The following is a 22,878-nucleotide window of genomic DNA, read 5'->3' on the forward strand; positions in this document are numbered from 1 at the left end:
GAAGTGAAATAACGGACCGTAACACAGTCTGCCTCAAAACTTCCCCAGTGACTCCCAGACATACTCATGCACATCAGATCCCAGACAACTAAGCGAGCAGGTTCACATCCAAACCCAAAGCTTCTAACCCTAATGGTCCTGGGTATCAAGGAATATTCTCTTTCTTTTGAGTTCCAACATTTAAATAAGAGTTCTTGGGACTAACCCAGACTTGTATAACATTACGCTTAAAAAAAAAAAAAAGCTATTCCAAATACTTTACCTTTTTTAGGAGTGGCTGAGGAGAATCAACAAGATTCAGTGATTTACGGTGGGCACTTAGAACATGAGTTGGCAGAGTCATGGGGACAACTGCAAAAGAATAAAGAGGATGGGACAATAAAACACTCCTGCTGAGAAGTATGGTGGCTATTTCTCATTTAACATGAATCAGCTGAAGGAATGATAACTTATTTAGTTATTTCAGCAAGAACTTACTGAATAGCAACATCATGTGCTACAATGGAAAAGAAGAAATGAACAGGAAATGGATTGTGCTTTGAGAACTGAACTTCATTTTTCCCTCCTGGAATTCAGAGAAAATTATACAGCATTTTAGGATTAGAATGAGCCTTAGAAGTGATTGAACTCAACCACTCTTTCTTTCAGATGAGGAAATTGAGAGACAGAGAGGGTAGACCAGTTGTCTAAGTTTCCTGGGGTTCCCATAACAGAGGTATCTGGGCTTCCTGTCCAGTGAACATTTCTCTCGGCCACTGCCAGGTTTTAGGGCTTGTTTTTTAACCGCCTTTGGATATTATCAATATAAATCTTTATTCATTAAGCCATCTCTGTCTTCCAGGCTGTATCATATCATCTCAGGAGAATAAGAAGTTTTTCAGATAAAGATGATATATATTTAAAAAGCATTTATAAACGTCCAGGTTATACCAGCATTTGTGTATCTGAACATACTTAAACATAGAAAAGGTACAGTAAAAATACAGTGTGAAAGATGAAATAATGGTGCATCTGTATAGGGCGCTTACTATGAAGGGAGCTTGCAGGACTGGAAGTTGCTCTGGGTGGGTCAGTGAGTGAGTGGTGAGTGAATGTGAAGGTCAAGGACACTACTGTGTGCTACTGTAGACTTTAGAAACACTGGACACTTAGCCTTTATCAAATTTATAAAAAAATTTGTTTTCTCTCTTCATAATAAATTAATCTTAGCTTATTATACCTTTTTTACTCTAACTTTTAAAAAATGTTTTGACTCTTTTGTAATAACACTGAGCTTAAAACACAAACACTGTACAGCTGTACAAAATATTTTCTTTCTTTCTATCCTTTGTCTTTTTTTTTTTTTTGAGACAGTCTCATTTTGTTGTCCTCAGTAGAGTACCATGGCGTCATAGTTCACAACAACCTCAAACTCTTGAGCTCAAGTGATTCTTCTGCCTCAGCGTCCCAAGTAGCTGGGACTACAAGCACTCACCACAATGCCTGCCTATTTTTTAGAGATAGGGTCTCACTCTTGTTCAGGCTGGTCTCAAACTCCTGAGCTCAAGCAATCCACCTGCCTCAGCCTCCCATCGTGCTAGGATTACACGTGTGAGCCACTGGACTCAGACAATTTTTCTATCATCCTTATTTTATAAGCTTTCTGATTTTTTTTTTTTTTTTTACTTTTCAAAGTCTTTGTTAAAAATAAAGGCACAAACGCGCACAGTAGCCTAGGTCTCCACAGGGTCAGGATCATCTATATCACTGCCCTCCACCTCCCTTGTCCCACCGGAAGGTCTTCGGGGGCAATAACATGCATGGGGCTGTAGAGAGTACCCAAGGCCAATGCCTTCTTCTGGAATACCTCCTCAATGGCCTGCTATTTTACAGATAACTTATTTTTTTTATATAATTAGAATGAGCATACTCTAAAAGAATGATTAAAAGTATAGCACAGTAAATCCATAAACCAATAATATAGTCATTTATTATCATTAAAGTTTTATGCACTCACATAATTGTGCGTGCTAGACTTTTATCCAATTGGCAGCACACTAGGTTTGTTTATACTGATTTACACCCACAAAAGTGTAAGTAATAAATGTGTTGTGCATGTCATGGCAGCTATGATGTCACCAGGTGATAGGAACTTTTCAGCTCCATTATAATCCTAGAAACTCATTGCTGTGTACATGGTCTGTCATTGACTGAAATATTCTGATTTAGCAGATACAACCAAGTTTCAGGTCTGTAGAGGAGAAATCCAAGAACCAGTCAGATTTACATCAGAGAATCCCCAAAAAGTCTCAGGAATTTTCTGGGCCTGAGGGTCTAAGGCAGGTGTCCAAAGTAAGGAAGACTGGGAAGAAGTTGCTGGAGAAGCAGAGAGCCCCCAGATGCCATGTTTAGCTGTATACAGCATGGCACTCCCTTGCTTGCTCTGACAGAAGACAGAGGGTCTCTTTGAAAAGCACAAAAGAGGGAGGGTGTCAGGAGGGATGGGGCACTGACCAGCATATCTGAAGGCCTGGATACATTCCTTAGGGGAATTTAGTAACTATCTGGCTCTAGGCAAGCAGACCCTTACCCTTCCAGTAGGAGACTGTAGAGTATCTCTGGGAAATCTGACCAGTCTACACGCTATATCCCCCAAGTCAGTAAGCCCTCCCCATCCCATAGGCTTGGAGAGGCTTGTGCATGATCAGATGACCAGGGAGCACCAGGCATTGGAGGAAGGACTGTCAAGGGCAAGATAAAATCCTAAGCAAATGTGAAAAAGTGATTTGGGGGAATTGGAAACCATTCAGAGAGAAGAAAATGTAAATCCAAACAAAAACAAAAAGCTCTGCCATAATGTTCTTAGAATAATAAATTACATTGTATGCACGAAACAAGAACACATGCAATTTGGGGAATACAGATTTAAAACATGATAGCAAAAGTGAAAAAACTCAAGGGTATGGAACAAAAGTTAAAGCAACTGGCTTCAGAACAGGTAGAGAAATGGAAAATAAGAGAAACGACAAATACTTCTCTAGGACGTCAATTTTGAAGTCACAGAAATACCAGGAGGAGGCTCGGTGCCCGTACGGAGCTCAGTGGTCAGGGCGCTGGCCACATGCACCAGGGCTGGCGGGTTCAAATCTGGCCCCAGCCAGCTAAACAACAATGACAACAATAACAAAAAAATAGCTGGGCATTGTGGTGGGCGCTGTAATCCCAGCTACTTGGGGGGCTGAGGCAAGAGAATTGCTTAAGCCCAAGAGTTTGAGGTTGCTGTGAGCTGTGACGCCACTGCACTCTACTGAGGGCGACATATAGTGAGACTCTGTCTCAAAAAGAAAAGAAAAGAAAAGAAAAGAAAAGAAAAGAAAAGAAAAGAAAAGAAAAGAAATACCACAAGGAGAGAGCAGAGGAAATGTAGGGAAGGAAATGAGTCAAGAAAATTTTCAGGAAAACTACAGGACTGAAAACCATAATTTTCCACATTGGAAAGGCCCACTGATTACCGAACAGAATGAAAGAAAACATGCCCAGATCAAGGCACATCACTCAAATATCAGAACCTGAGAGTAGAGAAGATCCTAATACTTCCAAAGAGAAAAAGAGTTTATTTTTATTTTTCAAGGATCAAAAATCCTTATAGGTTTAGCTTCTCAATAGCAATACTGATAATAAGAAGATGATGAAGTGATCCTTTGGAAAATCTGAAAAAAAATATATTTTCAGTCTAGAATTCCATAGCCAGCTAAACTCTCAGATGGGTATAGAATATTTGGAGGTGTTTTCAGACTTGCAAGGTTTTAACAATTTTTACCCACCATGTACTGTTTCTCAAGAAACTACTGGATGTCTGCCATTAAAATAAGAGAGTGGAATAAGAAAGAGGAAGAGGTGAGATACAGAAAACAGGAAATCCACCCAGGAGACAAGTCAGGAAACAACACAGAAGGATGGCAAAGGAAGAACTCAGGTTAAACACTGCATCCCAGCCTGGAGGGCGCCCAAGGCCAAGGCGCAGAGAACTTCAGAAGCATGCAAGTTGAGGGCTGTCACCACCATGACCTCTTTCCCATTATACTGGTTTTATTTAACCTATTGAAACTATTCTAGAATGTGCTCTACCCAAACAAAGAAATAGACCAAGAAAGGGAAAGTCCAACTAAAGATGTGCCAAAGAAATTCCCAGGACAACAGGTATGTGACAGGCTGAGAATACAACCAGCCCAGACAGAAGTAGACTTGTGGACTAAAAGTAGTGGAAGGATTCGCTGATATGACTGACCTTGTGGAAATTTGTAGTGTGAGGCCACTTGAAGATGTAGAAAAGAAGTAAAGCAAATGAAAAGCGAGGGCAACTTTAACTTTAGAAAATAGAGAGTGGGCCAGGCATGGTGGCTTATGCCTAGAATCCTAGCACTTTGGGAGGCCAAGGTGGGTAGATCGCTTGAGCTCAGGGGTTCGAGACCAGCCTGAACAAGAATGAGAACCCATCTCTCTAAAAAATACAAAAATTAGCTGGGCATGGTGGCATACACCTGTAGTCCCAGCTATTTGGGAAGCTGAGGCAAGAGGATGGCTTGAACCTAGGAGTCTGAGGTTGCTGTGAGCTATGACACCAGGACTCTCTACCAAGGGTGCAGAGGGAGACTCTGTCTCAAAAAAAAAAAAAAGAAAGAAAAGAAAAAATAGAAAACAGAGAATAAAAAGATGGTAATATAATCTAATCGTAGTATACTATAATGCTGAGTTGGAAATAATATTGTCATACATACAATAATACAAAGGGTGAATGTTGATTTCACTAAAGTTTAACACAACTCCCTTGGTGGGTTAGGGAAGTTAAGCAGAAGAGAGGTAATATAAGACAGATAAATGTTGACCCACAAAATAGAAAGTCAAAGGGTGCAAAGTTGATGCACCCGAAGACAGCAGGACAGATACATTACTGTAGAGAATGGCGTGCAAATGCCACAAGAAATAGCTACAAGAGTTAAAAGTGGCTGCCTCTCAGTAGAAGGGAGCAGGGTCCATTTTGTTGTCTCCTAGGATTTCTTTGGCTTTGAAATTATGTCCATACATTACTTTGATAAAACACGGTATTTTTTATTTTATTTTATTCTTTATTTTTGGAGATAGAGTCTCACTCTGTCACCCTGGGTAGAGTGCTGAGGTGCTCACAGCAACCTCAGACTCTTGGGCTCAAGCGATCCTCTTGCCTCAGCCTCCCGAATAGCTGGGACTACAGGCGCCACCACAGACAGGGTCTCACTCTTTCTCAGGCTGGCCTTCAATCCTTAAGTTGAAGGGATCCACCCACCTCAGTCTCCCAAAGTGCTAGGATTACAGGTGTGAGCCAAGGTGCCCTGCCTTAAAAGAAGGTATTTTAATAGGCGGAGAAGAGTTACCAACATACATGGAATGTTCAGACCCTTTGCTTTTGCCATCACAGAAAGTATTTCTCGAGTGGAGTGGACGGCACTGAAGATGTGGCTTTCTTCTGTCTTCTTGCAAAGAGGGGGCAGATAGCACCTCAAGGATGTGCTTTGCAGGAGGTGGTTGATATACTGGTCAAGTTCGTCTTGGCTTTCTGTAATCGGACAAGAAAAAGAGCCAATGAAAACAAGCTGCAGAAATATCCTCACTGTATACAGTGCTGCGTGTCACAGGTGTCACTGCAGAGACTTAGCAGAAGACAGCTGGACATCCACGTTTGCACCTCCACCACCCCCAAGAATAAAGAGATTTAGTGAGATAATATATGTGTATATAAATTTACTCTTTGGAAAAACTTCATCCCAGAAAAAGAAAATCCAAGTCAAGACAGCGTTCACATCACATCATCCCAAGATGGACTGAATAATATATAAGACAAGGTCTGGCCTTTTGTTTTAATTTGTCATGAGTGAGCTAAGCCTTATGGGACTCCCAGCCCTAATCTCAACTACTATCCAGAAGTACAAAACAGGCCTCTGCACTCCCAAACCTCGGCAGACTGAGAAATGCCACACACACAGGGCTGCACCGCTCAGATCCTACCAAAGCTGGATTGGTCGGCCATTCCTTTGACTATTCATGCAGTGCGTTTCTGTCTTCAAAATGTGTTTTGAGAAATGCCCCTGTTCCTGAGACTCTGCTAAGTTTGAAAAAAAAAAAAACCCACTTTCAAGGACATCATTTATAGTTTAGGCTTTGAAACCGCCATCTTATTCATTTTAATATGTGCACAGAAGCCTCTCTTTTCTTCTGTTTGTTTGTAGTTGAATTAGTAATCATTTTCAGTGCTTAGGTCTTAGGGCCATTTTATCACAATGCCAAAGAAATTCAGTGACCCACCCATGAAAGCATTCTGACCTGTACTTGGATTATACGTGTCTTCCAAATAGCCTCCCAGATCTGAATCACTGTCGGGACTGAAGCTGCCTTCGCTGGGATCATCAAACAACTTCTCATCACAGTCTGGATCCAGGAATGTGAGATACGTGTAGAATGATGTGGTGAGGAATTCCGAGAGGTTCCCCAATTTCACTCTGCCAAGAAGACACCATGTTAGGATGGATACAGGTGGAGTGTGGACAAATTTCTGCTATGAATCACTGAGAAACTTTTCAACAACCAACCAGGGGAACGCTTCTGCCAGAATCAATAAATATATTACTTTGCAGATTGCTCCACATAAGTAGTCAGCCAAGAGCTAAACAAAAATTCAATAGCGAGTACAAAGTGAAAGTACTCAGCATATTAAAAGTCAAATAAATCATGCTGATTTCTTCCTCCCAAACCCAACACAAATACAAATCTGTTTTACTGAAACAACCAAAAGTTTTACAAAATATAGCGAGCAAACCACTTTTAATTAGAAGCAACCCATGTTTTTTGTTTTGCTTTTTGTTTGTTTTTGGCCCTACAGTGGCTGGAACAGAAGCAGCAATTCTTTATGAGTTCCTTGCATAAAATGTAGTCCACACAGGCGCAAGCGTCTTAGAATGAAAGAGCAAGTTCTCTAGAAGGAATTCGAGGGGCAGGCCCTCCCTGGCCTGGGGCAGAGGCCCTGAGTGGCCCTATGACATCGCGGTGGGCACAGTTCCACTAAAAACTGGAAGCTGGGTTTGGCAGCACAGCTCCAAGTTCCGCAGGTGTAGGGGGGATTTCCATCCTACAGAAAGAAACATTCTCAAAATGTTACATAGGGAAGCGGAAAACAACAGGATCCCTCCCTCAGAGCTACCTGCATCAGATTGTGACATAGATTTAAAGGCTGAGAAAAACAGCTGAGAAGCCTGAGGTAGCAAAGCAAAGGAATCCACAGGGGCTGGAGTTTCAGGCAAACCGGCAGATGGCCTGAGGGACAGAAAAACCTTCCCTCCATTGAGTAACCCCCCTGCCCTCACCCCTGGGCCAGTTCTAAGGATTGTTTAGTTTTGCCCTGGGGTTGTGGAGGAGGAAAAACAGGCTGCAGTGAGTAAAGGCCATGGAAAGTTTTTCTGTGATGGAGGTGAAAGGAGTCAGGTTTATGAGGCTAAAGACTGCTCCAAGGCAGGAAGGCGGGCCCTTAAAGAGGCTTTTAATGAATAACAAACTACCCCACGTGGATCCAAGGGGTAGAGTCCGCTGAGTTCAGCTTTAAAAAATCTTTAGAACTAGAGGAAAAGTAAAAATGGGATGCAAGGTTAATTAACAAGAACTTTTTTTTGAGACAGAGTCTCACTCTGCTGCTCAGGTTAGAGTGCTGTGGCGTCATAGCACACAGCAACCTCAAACTCCTCAAAGCAAAGGAATCCACAGGGGCTGGAGTTTCAGGCTCAAGTGATCCTCCTGCCTCAGCCTCCCCAGTAGCTGGGACTATAGGTGCCCACCATAACGCCCAGCTAGTTTTTGTATTTTTAGTAGAGACAGGGTCTGGCTCTTGCTCAGGCTGATCTTAAAATCCTGAGCTCAAGGGATCCTCCTGCCTCGGCCTCCCAGAGTGCTGAGATTACAGGTGTGAGCCACCGCACCCAGCCTGCCATAGAATTTTTAATAATTTATTATATTAATGTGGTTATAATATGTATGTTTCAGTAAATTATAACTATGTCAATTTTATAATATAATTTATGAATTATAAAAATCTTAATGATTAAGAACTGTAGCTCCCTGAATTTCCTGCCATGCTCTGTCTATAGGAGGGCCCCCTTCCGCCCTGGAGCCCTCATCCAGCTCAGCATGCAAGGTTAGGGGCTGCCTCTGGCAGTCACAGAGCTCTGCACCCACTCCCCTGGTGGCCCTGGCTCTCTGAGCCTGCAGTTCCTTGTCCACCAAATGGGAATACGGCCCATGTCATAATGCGGAGGCTAAATGAGACGGCAAGCAGAACTCGCTGCGAGTGCTCGATTAACTGCAGACGCTAGCCTTTTAACAAAGATTAGATCGCAGTGAAAGCAAAATGGTTAATTATAGGCCTATGGTATTTTCTCTCCATTACGATGCCACACACCAGGTGGTAACTTATCCAAACCGGAGGGCAAATGTACTAAAGTGGATGCAGGCTGCGGTAGCGGCACTAGCCTCGGAAGTGTACATGGCAAAACGCTGGCAGCAACTTGGCTGATGTTCCCAACAGAAAGCCCAGGAGAAGCCTGGATCAAGGGCCACGTCAAATCTGCAGCAAAACCCGCAGCAAGCTCTGTGGGCGGAGGCAGCGACCTCAGCAGGCACCCAAATGACTGAGGCCAGAGCGAGAAATCTAGCCACTTAACCGGAAGCCTCACGCTAGGTGAGATGAGCTAGTCACAGATTGATTACTACTGTGATTCCACTCAGATGAGCTGCGTGGAGTTGCGCCCATAGAGACGGAAAGGATGGTGGTGGCCAGGGGCTGGGGAGAGGGGGACAGGGAGAGCTGTGAAATGGTACAGTTTTACTTTTGCAAGATGAAGAGTTCTGGAGATTGGGTGCATTGGGATGTCGATGTCCCTCACACTACGGAACTGTACACTTCCAAGTGGCCAGGATGGTAATGTTATCTGTATTTTACTTCAATTTTAAGAAATGACAGTGACTTTCCCTTGGTAGCAGGGTCCCTGGGGTAGGAGGATATGAGAAGAAAGGGCAGCTGTTTCAACCCCCAAACACTGTTAGCAACTGGCATTCTGTCAGGGAGCACATGCAAGCTTCCCCGAGCCCCAGCAAGGGCACATCAGGGCCAGGCCCCACAGGGTCCTTCTGGCATATCCCAGAGGATCTGGGGAGATGCCACAGAGAAATCCTCTCTCGGCCTCGTGACAAATCGGAGGCTCCAAAAATGGAAGGGACTTTCCTAGCAGGTCAGCCCCCATCATTCAAGGTACTTCAGCATAATAACTGGGCGCACTGTCATACTTTGGGCCTGTAAACAGGAACAGGGCTTGTTCTGCTTGTAGTGAGGGGACAGTGATATATGCAGGCCCATTCAGTTGCTTTTGCTATGAGGGCCACGAAGGAATTTGCCAGGTTCTGTGAACTATTCTTAAGGTGACAGCACACTGGATCAGTGTGAGGAGTGTTTCCTGGGCACCTTCTGGGTCCTAGGCGCTAGGTGTTTTCTTCCACACCTTTTAACAGAAACACACACTGTGTTCCCTGCATGCATTCCAAGAATAGGGCCTGGTATGTTCACCTTCCTGGGTTCGAGGCCTGCTGGGGTTGGTAAACACTTAAAAGATATCAACCAAATGCTATTTTAGAGCTAAGTCAAGTTTCACAAGGGAGACTGGATTACACAAGTTTTAACTTCCCTGTACTCTAAAAGTCCCTGGTTCCGTGCTCAGCAACTGATATGAAAAATGGGAGATGGGCAGCAAAAGATTTTAAGAAGGGTCAATGCTACTCTTTTTTTAAATCACAAATTACCTAGCTCCTCCAAAATATCCATCCTCTAGTTTTCTAATTGTGGAAAGAACTGCAGGATGAATGTCTGAGCCATCATTTGCTACGAAAAAAAAGAAAAGATGGATTAGTTTACTTGGACTGGGAATACTTTGTTTTCCCCTGGTATGCACTGAAATGCGTTCATCAACACATCTAATGAAAAGACTTTTGGCAAAGAAGATTCCTGAGATAAGAAACCAAAGTGCTAAGAACACCACCCCCCTTGGTCAGGAGCCATTTGAAGAATTTGGAAAAGGGCCCAAACTCCCCACTGGGCAGTAATCAGCCTGATCAAATCCCTGTAGTTACTGAGCATGGTGTGAGTGATGGGGAAGGTGAGCGTGGGTCTGCCCGTCATCCGCCAGCAGGTGCACAGGTAGGCCAGCTCAATCCTCAGCATCTCCACGATCATCTCATTGTCCAGGGCCAGGTAGAAGTGATGCTGGTCGGTGAACTGAAAGGCAGGAGAGGCCAGGTAAGAGCCTGCACTTTGTTTACCTGCAATGCCAGCTGTCACTCAGGGCAGCACTAAGCCTGGGGTTTTATTGCCAGGGAAGAGGCTCAGCGCTGCCTTTAACCGCCCGGTCATGGGACTGCTCTCCTCGAGATCAGATAAATTAGTCTGTCGCCTGCCCAGAAGCCATCACTCTCTTACTGCAGAAGGGAAAGGTGTCCTGTTAAATCTATATTCAGCTCTGCAAATGGGGATTTAAGCATCTTGCCCAACACTGCTGTCTCTGAAAGCAAATCAATAATTCCTTAATTCCTACTCCTTCCAGGGCTACCGGGTTTGAAGATGCTTTCCAAGCAGGGTGCTGAGAGCAGATGAGATGTGGAGACTCTGGTGGCCTGATTGATGGCCTGGTTAATGTCAAGTAAAGGCACTGCTGCCTGACATCGATGAAAATCAAATTGTTCTCCTGGCCTCTAGAATAGTGCGTGCTCAACTCTGGACTGAAATTTGTTACTAAAGGAAATAACTCACAAGATTTCAGTGAGCCAGATTGGGGCTACTGATCCACGACCAGCTGTGTGCCCAGGTAAGTGAGGGCTGTGCCCATACTGTCAAAGTAACACCACTGCTGGTCTTTCTAATTGCCCAAATGGGTGGGAAATGTTTGGTATGTGCTTCTTCGGGGCTAGTTTTCTTCAGAAATAAAACCTGCAGAGATAAGTTCTATAATCAGTATATTTAATATCTCAGTAACGAGGATGGGGCCTGAAAATCAGACTGGCCGTGTATTAATGCATAGGGTCCAATGACAGCCTACACAAGGGTTGGGGACTATTGCTATGGGGCACAAGGGTTATGAGTTAAGTAACATGTCACCAGCAAATTTCCAAAGCAGTGTGAATTTCACTAAACTTCATGGTTAGAAGTGATGGCACATGGAATTCCATTCAATCTACATTTATTGAGCACCTACTAGACCTCCCATTTGACTCTGCAGTCCCACTACTAGGCATGTATCCAGAAGAAAAAAAATTGTTTTATAATGAAGACATGTGCACTAGATTGTTTATCACAGCTCAATTTACAATGGCCAAGATATGGAAACAACCTAAATGCTCATCAACTCAGGAATGGATTAACCAACTGTGGTATATGTATATCATGGAATACTATTCAGCCATAAAAAAGATGGTGACTTCACATCTTTTGTATTAACCTGGATTGAGCCAAAACACATTCTTCTCAATAAAGTATCACAGGAATGGAAAAGCAAAATCCAATGTACTCAATACTAATATGAAGCCAGTAGATGCCAGGGGTCCTCAAACTTTTTAAACAGGGGGCCAATTCACTGTCCCTCAGACTGTTGGAGGGCTGGACTATGGTTTAAAAAAAAAAAAAACAACTATGAACAAATTCCTATGCACACCGCACATATCTTATTTTGAAGTAAAAAAACAAAACTGGTACAAATACAATCACACAGCCTCATGTGGCCCGCGGGCTGCAGTTTGAGGACCCCTGAATACATGCCCACATAGGAGAAAAATTCATTTCAATTCAAGTTGGGGGGAGAGGGAACCAGGGAAGGGGGAGAGGAGAAGAAGGGTTTGGGGTGCTCCCAACTGAATGGGCACAATGTAGGAGTATATGGCACACCTTTTGGGTGTGGGACATAACTCAAGATGGAGTCTACCTAACAAATTCTAATATTATGACTTGGTTGTTTATACCCTCACATTAACCTGAAATTAAAAAAAAGTAAAAAATAAACCAACAATAAAAAAAATAAGAATAAATATTACCTCAAAAAAAGAAAGAATCCCACCAGGTACTGGGTGTCACTTTAGGTGTCTATCTGAGTCTGTGCATGCAGAATTCTGCCACACTCAAAGGAGAAAAGCTTTGCAGGGCAGCAAAGGGGAGGTACTGAAAGGTTGCTCTTCCCACCTGGGGTGTAAAAGTAAAGATTTGGTTCCTAATCACATAGAGTTTAGAGGTTCCAAGGACGCCAATGTGCCGATACGGTCGCCCGCTCAGTTTCATATTCTTATTCCGTCCTATTTTGAAAATGAGAAATCAGAGTTAGAGGAAATGGATTAACAGCTACTCTGGGGGACTTAGGCTAAGGTCGGGCTTATTTTTACATTAGACAACCCACTTTGGCATTTGCTTTTTCTATTACCATCATCCTTCTTTAAAATGGGACAAAGCTGAAAACAAAACCAAATTCCACACCCCTTTCTCTTCATGCATGTATATGAATACACCCAACTCAATCTATATGGGACAAAACTACTAAAAGAACTATGTTAATGCTTACTTTTAAATTATTTAGTACTGAACCATAATATGAAGAAGTCAGATTCTAGAGAAAGTAAAGAGAACATTCTCCTGTTCTGATACCACAGATAAAAATTGGAAGCATTATCCAGACACACATGACTCTTCCAACTGTGTATTTTCAAAGGCGACCCCTTATTGTACAGCGGACCCGGCGAGTTGTACGGCCAACCCATGGTGGCATCTACTGAATGCTTGTTTGCCTCTTTCTCTTCACATGGAAACAGCGGAAGGAACCACCTGCTTTAGTGTTTTTCCCGATTCTTTAGAACATGCATGCATGCATGCATCAGTCTCCCTCGGACCCCAAACCTAGAACCAAGATGTCCCCTTGCCCAAAACACCATGATACTTCCTCCAACCTACCAAGCTTGGCATATATGTGACTAAGAATCCGGCCTGGCTGGACACGAATCGGATGAATGTCTGCAATGCTCTGCACATTTACCCCGTGTTTCTTCAACAACTCCTTAATGTGACTGTTTTCTGCCAAAACAGTAACTGTGAAAGAGAAGACCAGAGAATGTGCTTTAGATCGTGACTCTGCATAGGGGTCTCGCTGCTACGCTCTCTCCTGCCTGATGATACTCACATTTGCATGCTCTCCCACACATGGGTCGGCCTTGGAAATGACAGCGAGCAACCTGCAGCTCTTCCTAATCTCTCTGTCCTTGCCACCCCCAACACCCACGATGCATATTTATCAAGTGCCTTCAAGGTGCAAGACAGTCTGACAAGAGGTCCCAAGCCAAGTCACCCCACATCAAATAATGCCTTGCTTCCCCCGGGTCTGCATTTATTCTGAAAGTGTCTTGTGTCTTTTCCATAGACGTGGAAACAGCTCTGCTCAGGGGATGCCAGGAGAAGCTTGTGCCCCTGCTTCTACAAGACAGGGACAAGAAGAACGATGTGGCAGAATCTGCTGGCAGGGGCGCTTCTGCTGAGGCTTCCCTTAACACCTCAGTCTTCTGAAGCTTCCGTGGCCTGCAGAACTCCATAGAACTTCACGTTTATCAAAATCACACAGTGGCCTCTCTCTCTGTGGGGGGAACTCTTTTAGGGCATTGATTTTGATGGACATCTGGGAGCCATGTGGATAAGTTGCTAAGACTGCACTTCCCTTACTCCATGCCAGATCCACTGAAAATTTCTCCTTTTTTCTGTCCTATTACATTAAAAAGATGCTGGTTAGGATCCACCAACAGGTCCCAGCCTGCAGCTAGAAAGCAGGCTTGGAGATTGAACAGACTACTGAGGCCCGGAGCAATGGCTCACACCTGTAATCCTAGCACTCTGGGAGGTCAAGGAAGGTGGACTGCTTGAGCTCAGGAGCTCGAGACCAGCCCGAGCAAGAGTGAGACCCTGTCTCTAAAAAACTAGCCCAGCATTGTGGCAGGCACCTGTAGTCCCAGCTGCTTGGGAAGTTGAGGCAAGAGGATTGCTTGAGCCCAAGAGTTGGAGCTTGCTGTGAGCTATGATGATGCACAGCACTCTACCAATGGTGACAAAATGAGACTCTGCCTTAAAACAACAACAACAACAAAAAAAAAAACAAAAACAAAAACAGAAGAGACTACTTAGCAGGACATGCACTGGCTCAGTGCTGGGATGACACAGGCAACTGGATCAGCCCATCTAGATGTCAGAAATGGGCTCTTGTATCCCCAGAAGCCGGTGGAGCGGCCTTGAGTGAGTAGGGTAACCTCTAAGCCTTGGGGGTAAGGTGGAGATGATCATCATTGTCATCACACATGTGACCTTATCAGAATGTTGTGACAGGTGTGTCTGTGGCGGGCCTGCCTCACAGCATCGATTGTGTGACAACCTGCAGCTCATCTCACTGTATCATGGGCACGTGCAGCGGAATGAGCCAGCAGCCACAGCAAGGAATGCTCATCTGTCCAATCACCCCTTTCAACACATGCGGGCGTATGTGGCAATCAACATAGAAGCCACAAGAATGATGTGGGCCTTGTCTTTAAGAAGTGTGTGGTCTCGGGCGGCCCCTGTGGCTCAAGGAGTAGGGCGCCGGTCCCATATGCTGGAGGTGGTGGGTTCAAACCCAGCCCCGGCCAAATAAAAAAAAAAAAAAAAAAAAAAAAGAAGTGTGTGGTCTCATCTCTGGGCAATACGGTGCCTACACAGTGTGCTATGACATTAGATGGTACGTGAGTGCTCCGTGAGTTGCTAGGAGGTCCTCCCTCAGAGGGGACGAGGGAGGAGGATTTGCTGTACCCAGCACACCCCACAGGCCAGCCGCTGCACAGAGAGGTCCCCAGATTGCAATCTCAGTTCATTTCGAGAAGACTTGGTGAGACAGCACAAAGTCTAAGGCCCCCAGGCACAGAGAAGCAGAGGCAGGCTGGCCTCCCACCTCTCTGGAGGAGGAGCAGGCCAGACAGAAGGGCCAGGGAGGTGGACAGAGCTGAAAGGCGGGAAGAGCGCAGAACTCCGAGGGAGGAATAAACCACCCTTGTTTGGGTTCTGAGTTTTTTACCAGGTTCAGGTTCCATTTTTCAAAGAATAACAGTTATGGAAAATGATGTTCAATGAATAATTTGTGCTCCAGTTGCAATCAAGGGTTAGATTCAAGAAAACAATTGCTTTGTAGAAAGTCAGTCTGTGCTTAGGAAAAAGACACTCGTCTTTGGGAGCTGTTGCGTTAGATAAGGTACCTCACAGAATTGCTGTATGCCAGAGCACAAGCACAGACATATTTTTTAATTAAGTAAGAAACGAGGAAATACTTGGAATTAAAAATAACATTGGTTTTACAAAGTTAAATTTGAATAGTAAACACGCTCACAAACCTTGCACCACAACATCAGGTTTGACGGAAGTGGAAAATCTTCTATTTAAGGGATCAATTTCACCAGCAGCAAGAAATCCCTATGAAAGAGGGATATTGACACTATGAAATAGTGATTAACTAAAATTTCATCTCCAAACTAAGTTGGAAAATAAAATATTTTAGGATTCAAAATATTCAGTATTTTTTTCTTTACATTTTCTGAGTCAATGTCTTATTTTTCCCTGAAACAGAGTGTACCCTTCAAATTGCCACTAATGTACTGTATTTTGGGCACCTAGGTCTCCAGGGCTAGTCAAATCTGCCATCATCTTGTATGAGCAAAAAGAGTGGTCACTGATACATCCTGAGCTCTTACCACGTGCTGGGCGCCGGGCTGAGCTCCCGTATAGACACTGTCACATGTAGGCCTTCTAAAAGGCAGGCACCACCATTGTCACCATTTATCAGGTGGGGAAACTGAGGCAACACCCTTAGGGGAAGTGCAGAGTGAGGACTTGGCCAGGGGCTGACATTCCTGAAACATAAAGCCCCCCCAAAAGGGTGCTCTTTGAATCAGCATAGCCTCACATTGTAACAATCCCACTTCTAAGCCAGGGGATCGAGGTGTTCTGGGAGTTCAGAGGAGGCACTGGACCTAATGCGAGGCCCAGAGAAAGCCTGTACATCGGAGAGGAGGATGCAGAGGAGTGCAGTTACTCATTTCCAATCTCTCTGATACTGAAACCAGAGCTGGGAGGTATCACTGAGATGACCAAGTCCAACCTCTTCATTTTTTTTTTTAAGATCCTAGATCTGACAGGTATACGCTATCAGATGACTATGAGGTTGTGTATTTTGTGGTAAAGCAGGCATATTACACTGCATTTTCCCAGAGCTTAAGTGAAATATCTCATACCCATGCTTCAGATTATATTTCTGTTTTGGATCATAGACTTATTAGTCCTCTGACAGAAAATTCTTCCAATGGTACCATGTTATTTAAAGAGAAGGTGACTCAAGCATTCTGATCACTGGGTTTTAGGACAGCCTCCTGGGAGCCTCCCTCAGACATTAATCATTTATGACTATACTGAGAGAGTCTAATATCTGCCTGCAAAGGGACAGTATTGCTATGAGTTGCTACCCCTGAAGCTGTAGCACTAACAAGAACTACGGTATAATAAAATACTACGGTACTGAAGGATTCTCCTGGGAAGGAGAAGAGAATCTAAAAGGACATGCCAGCAGAAGAAAGAGCATGTGCATTGCAAAGGTATAAAATGACCAACCTCCTCATTTTACAGATGAGGAAACTGAGGCCCAGAGAGGTTAAGAGGCCTACCCTGAAGTTACACAGTAGTCAGGGACAGGCCCAGCTTTCCAAAGGAGATATATTCATTTTCCCTACCAATAAAGACAGAAGCATAAAACACAGTCCCTACCCCAAGGACATGATCAAGAAACTGGGGAGATGCGGGGTACCCATGAAATAACTCTTCTCAGCTACCGCAGCTCCTGAGGCAGCTTCCACTGTGACAGCTTCAACCTGGTATCCCCTACCTGCTGCTCCCTCTCCCATTTCTAGAGCCTGGCAGAGCACACAGAGAGGGCTGGCCTTAGAGGTGGGCAGCCCTGCCTCTCCCCAGGAGGAAGGATGACTCCATCTGATAGTTACTCACACTTAGGACTGGGGGATTCATTTTGAGGCAGCTCAAAAGCATTTGCATTTTAAAAATAAAGGCTGGGAACAAATAACACCTGCTGCAAAATCCACCACAGAAAATCTTCCCTGGGGCAATGTCTGGCAGACAAGGTAGCTCAGCCAGGAAGTAATCCCAGCACTCTGGGAGGCCAAGAGGGGAGGATCTTTTGAGGTGGGAGTTTGAGACCAGCATGAGCAACATAGCAAAACCCTGCCTCTACAAAAAACAGAAAAATTAACTAAGCATGGTATTGCATGCCTGTAGTCCCAGCTACTTGGGAGGCTGAGGTGTGAGAATCACTTGAGCCCAGGAGTTTGAGGGTTGTTGTGAGCTATGACGCCACTGCACTCTAGCGCTGGTAACAGAGAAAAACCCTATCTCAGAAAACAAAACAAAACAAAACAAAACTACTCTGGGAGGCTGAGGCAGGTGGATTGCTTGAGCTCAGGAGTTGGAGACCAGCCTGAGCAAGAGCAAGACCCTGTCTCTACTAAAAATAGAGAAACTAGCCAGGCATTGTGGTGGGCACCTGTAGTCCCAGCTACTCAGGGTGCTGAGGCAGGAAGATCACTGGAGCCCAAGAGTTTGAGGTTGCTGTGAGCTATGATGATGCCACAGCACTCTACCCAGGGCCAAGAGCAAGACTGTCTCAAAAAAACAAAACAACAAACAAACAAAATGCAGCCTGTTGCCTCTTCCTGAAGAGAGCCCCATAATCCTGCTTGCTGTGCCTAGCACTGAGGCGGGGTGGCTAGAAGCCAATCTGGTATCTTCCAGCATCAGCTGTGCTAATCCTGGCTGAGCAGCCTCCAGCTGCTGCTGACCATCAACTCACACAGGTTCTAGCCAAAGACCAGGAACGCTGGTAGGAGGGGACTGGGGGGCTTGGCATGCAGCTGACCCGGAAGCAGTTTAATATAAATGTGGACACACAAGGCCAGGAGTCAAGCCTGAGAGCCAACGCAGTGCAGTTGACCTTAAAGGCATGAAGCTGCAGAAGACATCCACACTCACACCTGGCAGAGAGCCCTGTGCTCTTCCAGGGGCCCCTTACACCTCCATTCAGACAATTTCCAGCCTGTGAAGTCATAAGACCCTACCTCTGCCAAAAGCGAGCTGAGGATGTATAAGGACTGGCCCCATAGATGGGGCAGCTTGCCCAGAGGAACTCTGTCCACTGTGTGAGGGTTCTTGTACTCTTCATCCACCTGGCAAAGAAAGAAAAACCCAAAGTCAGAATGTCAGACGACCGAAGGCCAATGGCACCTTCCCCTGGGGAGTGTGTGCAGATTTGCAAAATGGTGCTCGTCCTCCACAGGGATACATGGCTGCGAGTGGCAGAGGTGGGACTGGCCTGGCTCCAGGGCAGTGCTCTTCCTGCAAGCACACTCAAGGCGACAGGTGCTGGAGGCCTGACCTGCCTTCTTTGTGCACAGCTCTAGGTGACCAGCAGTGTCACAGCTCATGCTTACAGTACTGAACCCAAATGGCCTACCACCCCGTCGGGTTTCTTCCATCCCATTTACAAAGTGTGTGTCTGTGCAAGAGAATGACCAGTAGGTGGCGCTCTCCACTAGGAAAGCCAAGGGCTCTCCTAGCCTGCTCCGCCTCCCTTCAGGGCCTCAAAAAGCTGAATCCAGTGGGGGCTTCTGTCTCATCAAAATAAGCTCCAGTGCCCTTTGTGCTGGGCAGTGCTGGCTGCACACTGTGAGTTAGTCTGCAACTATCTCTCTTTTAAACTCCGTGCTGGCCTTTGAGTTTTCACTCATCACAACATTGGTTGCCGGTAGTGTCAGCAACCACTTTTTTCCTCCAGGAAATATAAGTCAATCAAAAGAAATATATGACACTTATCCTCCTCCAAGGAGCACAATCACACCTTGAGCAAGCCATTCCCTGCTTGTGGATTAATCAGCAGTATTATTAATATATTTAGTAAGATTTTAATTTTTTCAGTAGTAGTAAACATTAAGAAAACCTTACGTGCATGAAATGAACAGGATTAAATGTTGTTAGTAATCAAAATAATTAAATAGGATAATAGTGTGAAAGGAGCTTTGTGTAGTAGGATTAGTGATAAGTATTTTCTTCTTTCTACAGAATCTGGCTGTTTTGTAATGCGCAAGATTACTTTTCCAATAATCAGTTCATTAAAGCTGTTTAAAATATAAGTAGTGTTAAGAAAGACCACAATGATCTAGAATGAGAACTTTTTAATGCAAAGAATAGAAAGCAGATGAGATGTCCATGTCACAGGACAGCCTGGCTCTGCGCTCCTCCCACCCACAGGTCAGCTCCTGCCTCAGTGTGGAGGTGTCACCCTCCCCTGCACTGGGGTCCTTCCAAACTGCTTGCAGGTCCTCAAAGGCACCATGCTTTTGCCGCTGCCGCTGCCACTCCTGTGGTCCAGCTCCTGGACTAGCTCCCCTGACCCCCACTAGCCCGTGAGCTCACAGAGACAGGGCTGGGACTGTAACCACCTTTGCTTCCCAGGACCCAGTCTGATGCCTGGCAAAGGAGTGGCTGCTCAATCCACGTTTGCCAGGCACACTTTCATTAGCCTCCAGCTGTCTGTGGAGGGTCTCATGGATGGCGGAGCCCATCGGGCTGAGGAAATGAGAAAGGCCGACATCCAAGCTACATGCCACCCTCTGGCCTGGGGCTGCAGCCACTCAGTGGATGAGGCCCCTTTTCTACCTTGCACATAGGAGCCACATGGGCCGGTGGTGGCCCTGTCCGCAGGAATCCTTCCCGGGGGTCTCTACATGCTATTGATGTGACTAATGAACCTTCCCAGCTGCCCACACAAAATACAGTCATAGTAAAATAGTGACCAAAATTGGTGCGTAGCAAACAAGTACAGACAGACTGAAGAAAGGAGGGCGTTATAATGGCAAGTAGAGACCCAAGGTCAGTGTGGACTTTGGAAGAGAGAAAGTTGCGTAGCTAGGATTGTTCACGGGAAAGGAAAGCGTAGCCTGTAACACCGGCATTTACTGCAGTCAGCAAAATGTGCCCGGTAGAATAGGGATGGTTGTTCCCTGCCATTAAATACATAAAATGCCCCTGAAGTCATTTATTTTCCCTTGCTCTGCTTCCAGGTTCCAAATTACCTCTCGTTACTAATTTTGTTTTGCCTCAGCCCCGGAAAAGGAGCAAGTGGCATAAGGGACATGAATATGTAGTTGCTGGAAAGTCACCCAGCCCCTGCCATGGCCCCTGTGCACACCCCCACATGACATTGAGTAAAATGAATACATTTACAGGAGATTCGGGTTTAGGACACTTAGAAGACAGCCCTGGCAGGTGCCAGAGCCTGACTTGTGTGATGAGGGAAAAATAATTCTTGTCTGAAGTCTGGCTCTTAACTCTGAAACAAAGTGAGTCCTGAGTGAGCTAAGATAATGTGAGCTGTCTCTCCATGCTGGGATGAGCGGCCACCAATATTTGGAGCTCAGGGATAAGGGTCCAGGCTGGTGGGGCTCAGGGCCCAGAAAGAGACAGCCACCTCCAGGGGCTACGCGGTGAATCTGCCAGGGAGCCAGCTGGGGGGGATGAGAAAGAATGCAGAACTCCTAGCAATGGAAAATTTCCGTTCTCATAGCAACTCGACTCCTTTCTTTGATTTTCTGGTTGGTTTAACAGTTCAATGATCTAACATGTAATTAATTTGAGGCCCAAAGCAGTACACAGTGGTATCTTTTTTTTTGAGATGGTCTCACTTTTTCGCCCTCGGTAGAATGCCCTGGCATCAGGGCTCACAGAAATCTCAAACTCTTGGGCTCAAAGCTATTCTTCTGCCTCAGCTTCCCAAGTAGCTGGGACTACAGGCACCTGCCACAAGGCCTGGCTATTTTTTAGAGACGGGGGTCTTACTCTTGCTCAGGCTGGTCTTGAACTCCTGAGCTCAAGCAATCCACCCACCTTGGGCCTCCCAGAGTGCTAGGATTACAGGTGACAGCCACCATGCCTGGCTTTTTTTTTGAGAGAGAGAGAGAGTATCACTCTGTGGCCCTGGAATTAAGTGCCATAGCATTATCATAGCTCAGAGCAACCTCAAACTCCTGGGTTCAAGCGATCCTCCTGCCTCAGCCTCCTAAGTAGCTGGGACTATAGGTGCCCGCCACAATGCCTGGCTAGTTTTTCTATTTTTAGTAGAGATGGGACTCTTACTCAGGCTGGTCCCTAAGTTCTGAGGTCAGGCAATCTTTCCACCTTGGTCTCCCAGAATGCTAGGATTCCAGGTGTGATCCACTGTGCCAGGCCTCTTTTTTTCTTAAGAATCAAGTATCAGGCTCCTTTCAAATGTATTTTCCATGCAAAAGTAAAGGGAAGTCTACTGTATCACTGCTTTCAGAAGGAAGCCCAGCGAGGGCATCTACTGAGTAGATATTTCTATGACCCGGAAATGTACCTCCCATTAGGAGGCGGCCTGGGGCTGGGGGAGGGGTGCTGTCTGAGCTCTGATGGGGCTATAGCCTCAGAGCTGAGGCAGATGCTTTCAAAGGCCTCTGCCAGTCATTTGGTCATGTCCACAGAGGCCTGATTCAACCATAGAACATCCACACCCAGGTCACGGCATGGCAGGCTTCTGCTGGGTTACAATCTGCCCCGGGCCCTGTTGGTTCAGGGAAGACGTGGTTGTCCAAAGGCCTTTTCATCCCACAACCACAATAAGGACGCTTCAAAGCATCAGAAGCATCTAAGGGACAAATAGACTAGAATTGGGAATTCTTTCCTTCAACCATGAGACGCTGACAGGGAACTCTTCCCACCAAGATACATTGGCCCATCACGACCAGATTTAGGAAACTGGATAGAACCAAACTATCTTTGGGCATCTTATTGGAAATGGACATTTTTCTGTCCCTGACATAGAAAGGCTTCCAAGTGATAGCCCACAATCTAGGTCAGGAATGGTTTGTCTGTGGAAATGTGTAAGAACATGGAGCACAACGGTGTTCTGTGCTTTTTTAGAATTCCTTCTGCCTGGGGTTGGGGAAGGAACAGGTGTCCCATGAAGGTCTTCAACTGCCACCTACCTAGGACACTCACAGTCAAGCATGTCCCACATGTTTTTCCAAAGCCATAACTCCTTGTTATAGACAGAAGCACGACCAAAGCCCTTAGAAACCACTTAAGGAGAAAAATGTTCCTTAAGGCTGGGCCCCTATATTCCTAACACTTTGGGAGGTCAAGGTGGGATGATCACCTGAGGCCAAGAATTTGAGACCAGCCTGGGCAAGCTAGTGAGACAAAAGATAGAAAAATTGGCCACATGTGGTGGTGTGGCTGTAGTCCCAGCTACATGGGAGGCTGAGGCAGGAGGATCCCTTGAGCCCAAGAGTTTGAGGTTTGCAGTGAGCTGTGATCACAACACTGCACTCTAGCCTGGGTGATAAAGCAAGACTATGTCTAAAAATCAAAAAGAAAAGAAAAAGAGAAGTGTTCGTTAGGTCTAAAAAGGGGATAAAGACTATCAACAGGCTAAGCACCAATTCACTTTGTTCTAGAAAAGTGGCACAAAGGGTCCAGCCACATGGTTACCTCATGCGGTGGGATGGCATAGAGTTCTGGCACCAGGTGGATTCCGTTCTTGCCTCTGATTAATATTCCCTCTAGGGCCTCTCGGTACTCTTGGACCTGGAAAATAGCCCCATCACCCACGGTCAGAAAAAGGGCTAGTCGTGAATGCGGTACCACTAGCACATCATAGA

General features: G+C 45.4%; 1 protein-coding gene across 3 annotated transcripts in view; it reads right to left on the minus strand.

Annotated features, from left to right (window-relative positions):
• The window catches only part of PHKA2 (phosphorylase kinase regulatory subunit alpha 2), an 85,828-nt gene that overhangs the window by 15,119 nt on the left and 47,831 nt on the right, over nt 1-22,878 (minus strand). For all 3 annotated transcript variants that reach the window (XM_053579800.1, XM_053579799.1, XM_053579798.1), the window contains exons 11-20: nt 22,709-22,804; nt 18,262-18,369; nt 15,478-15,556; nt 13,034-13,168; nt 12,275-12,384; nt 10,180-10,324; nt 9,853-9,931; nt 6,337-6,512; nt 5,399-5,572; nt 263-351 (exon numbers count right to left, since the gene is read on the minus strand). In XM_053579800.1, coding sequence (XP_053435775.1) covers nt 263-351; nt 5,399-5,572; nt 6,337-6,512; nt 9,853-9,931; nt 10,180-10,324; nt 12,275-12,384; nt 13,034-13,168; nt 15,478-15,556; nt 18,262-18,369; nt 22,709-22,804 — 1,191 coding nt within the window. The remainder of the gene's footprint in view (nt 1-262; nt 352-5,398; nt 5,573-6,336; nt 6,513-9,852; nt 9,932-10,179; nt 10,325-12,274; nt 12,385-13,033; nt 13,169-15,477; nt 15,557-18,261; nt 18,370-22,708; nt 22,805-22,878) is intronic.

The sequence above is a fragment of the Nycticebus coucang genome, chromosome X (assembly GCF_027406575.1).
Source record: "Nycticebus coucang isolate mNycCou1 chromosome X, mNycCou1.pri, whole genome shotgun sequence".
Classification (NCBI taxonomy): Eukaryota; Metazoa; Chordata; class Mammalia; order Primates; family Lorisidae; genus Nycticebus; species Nycticebus coucang.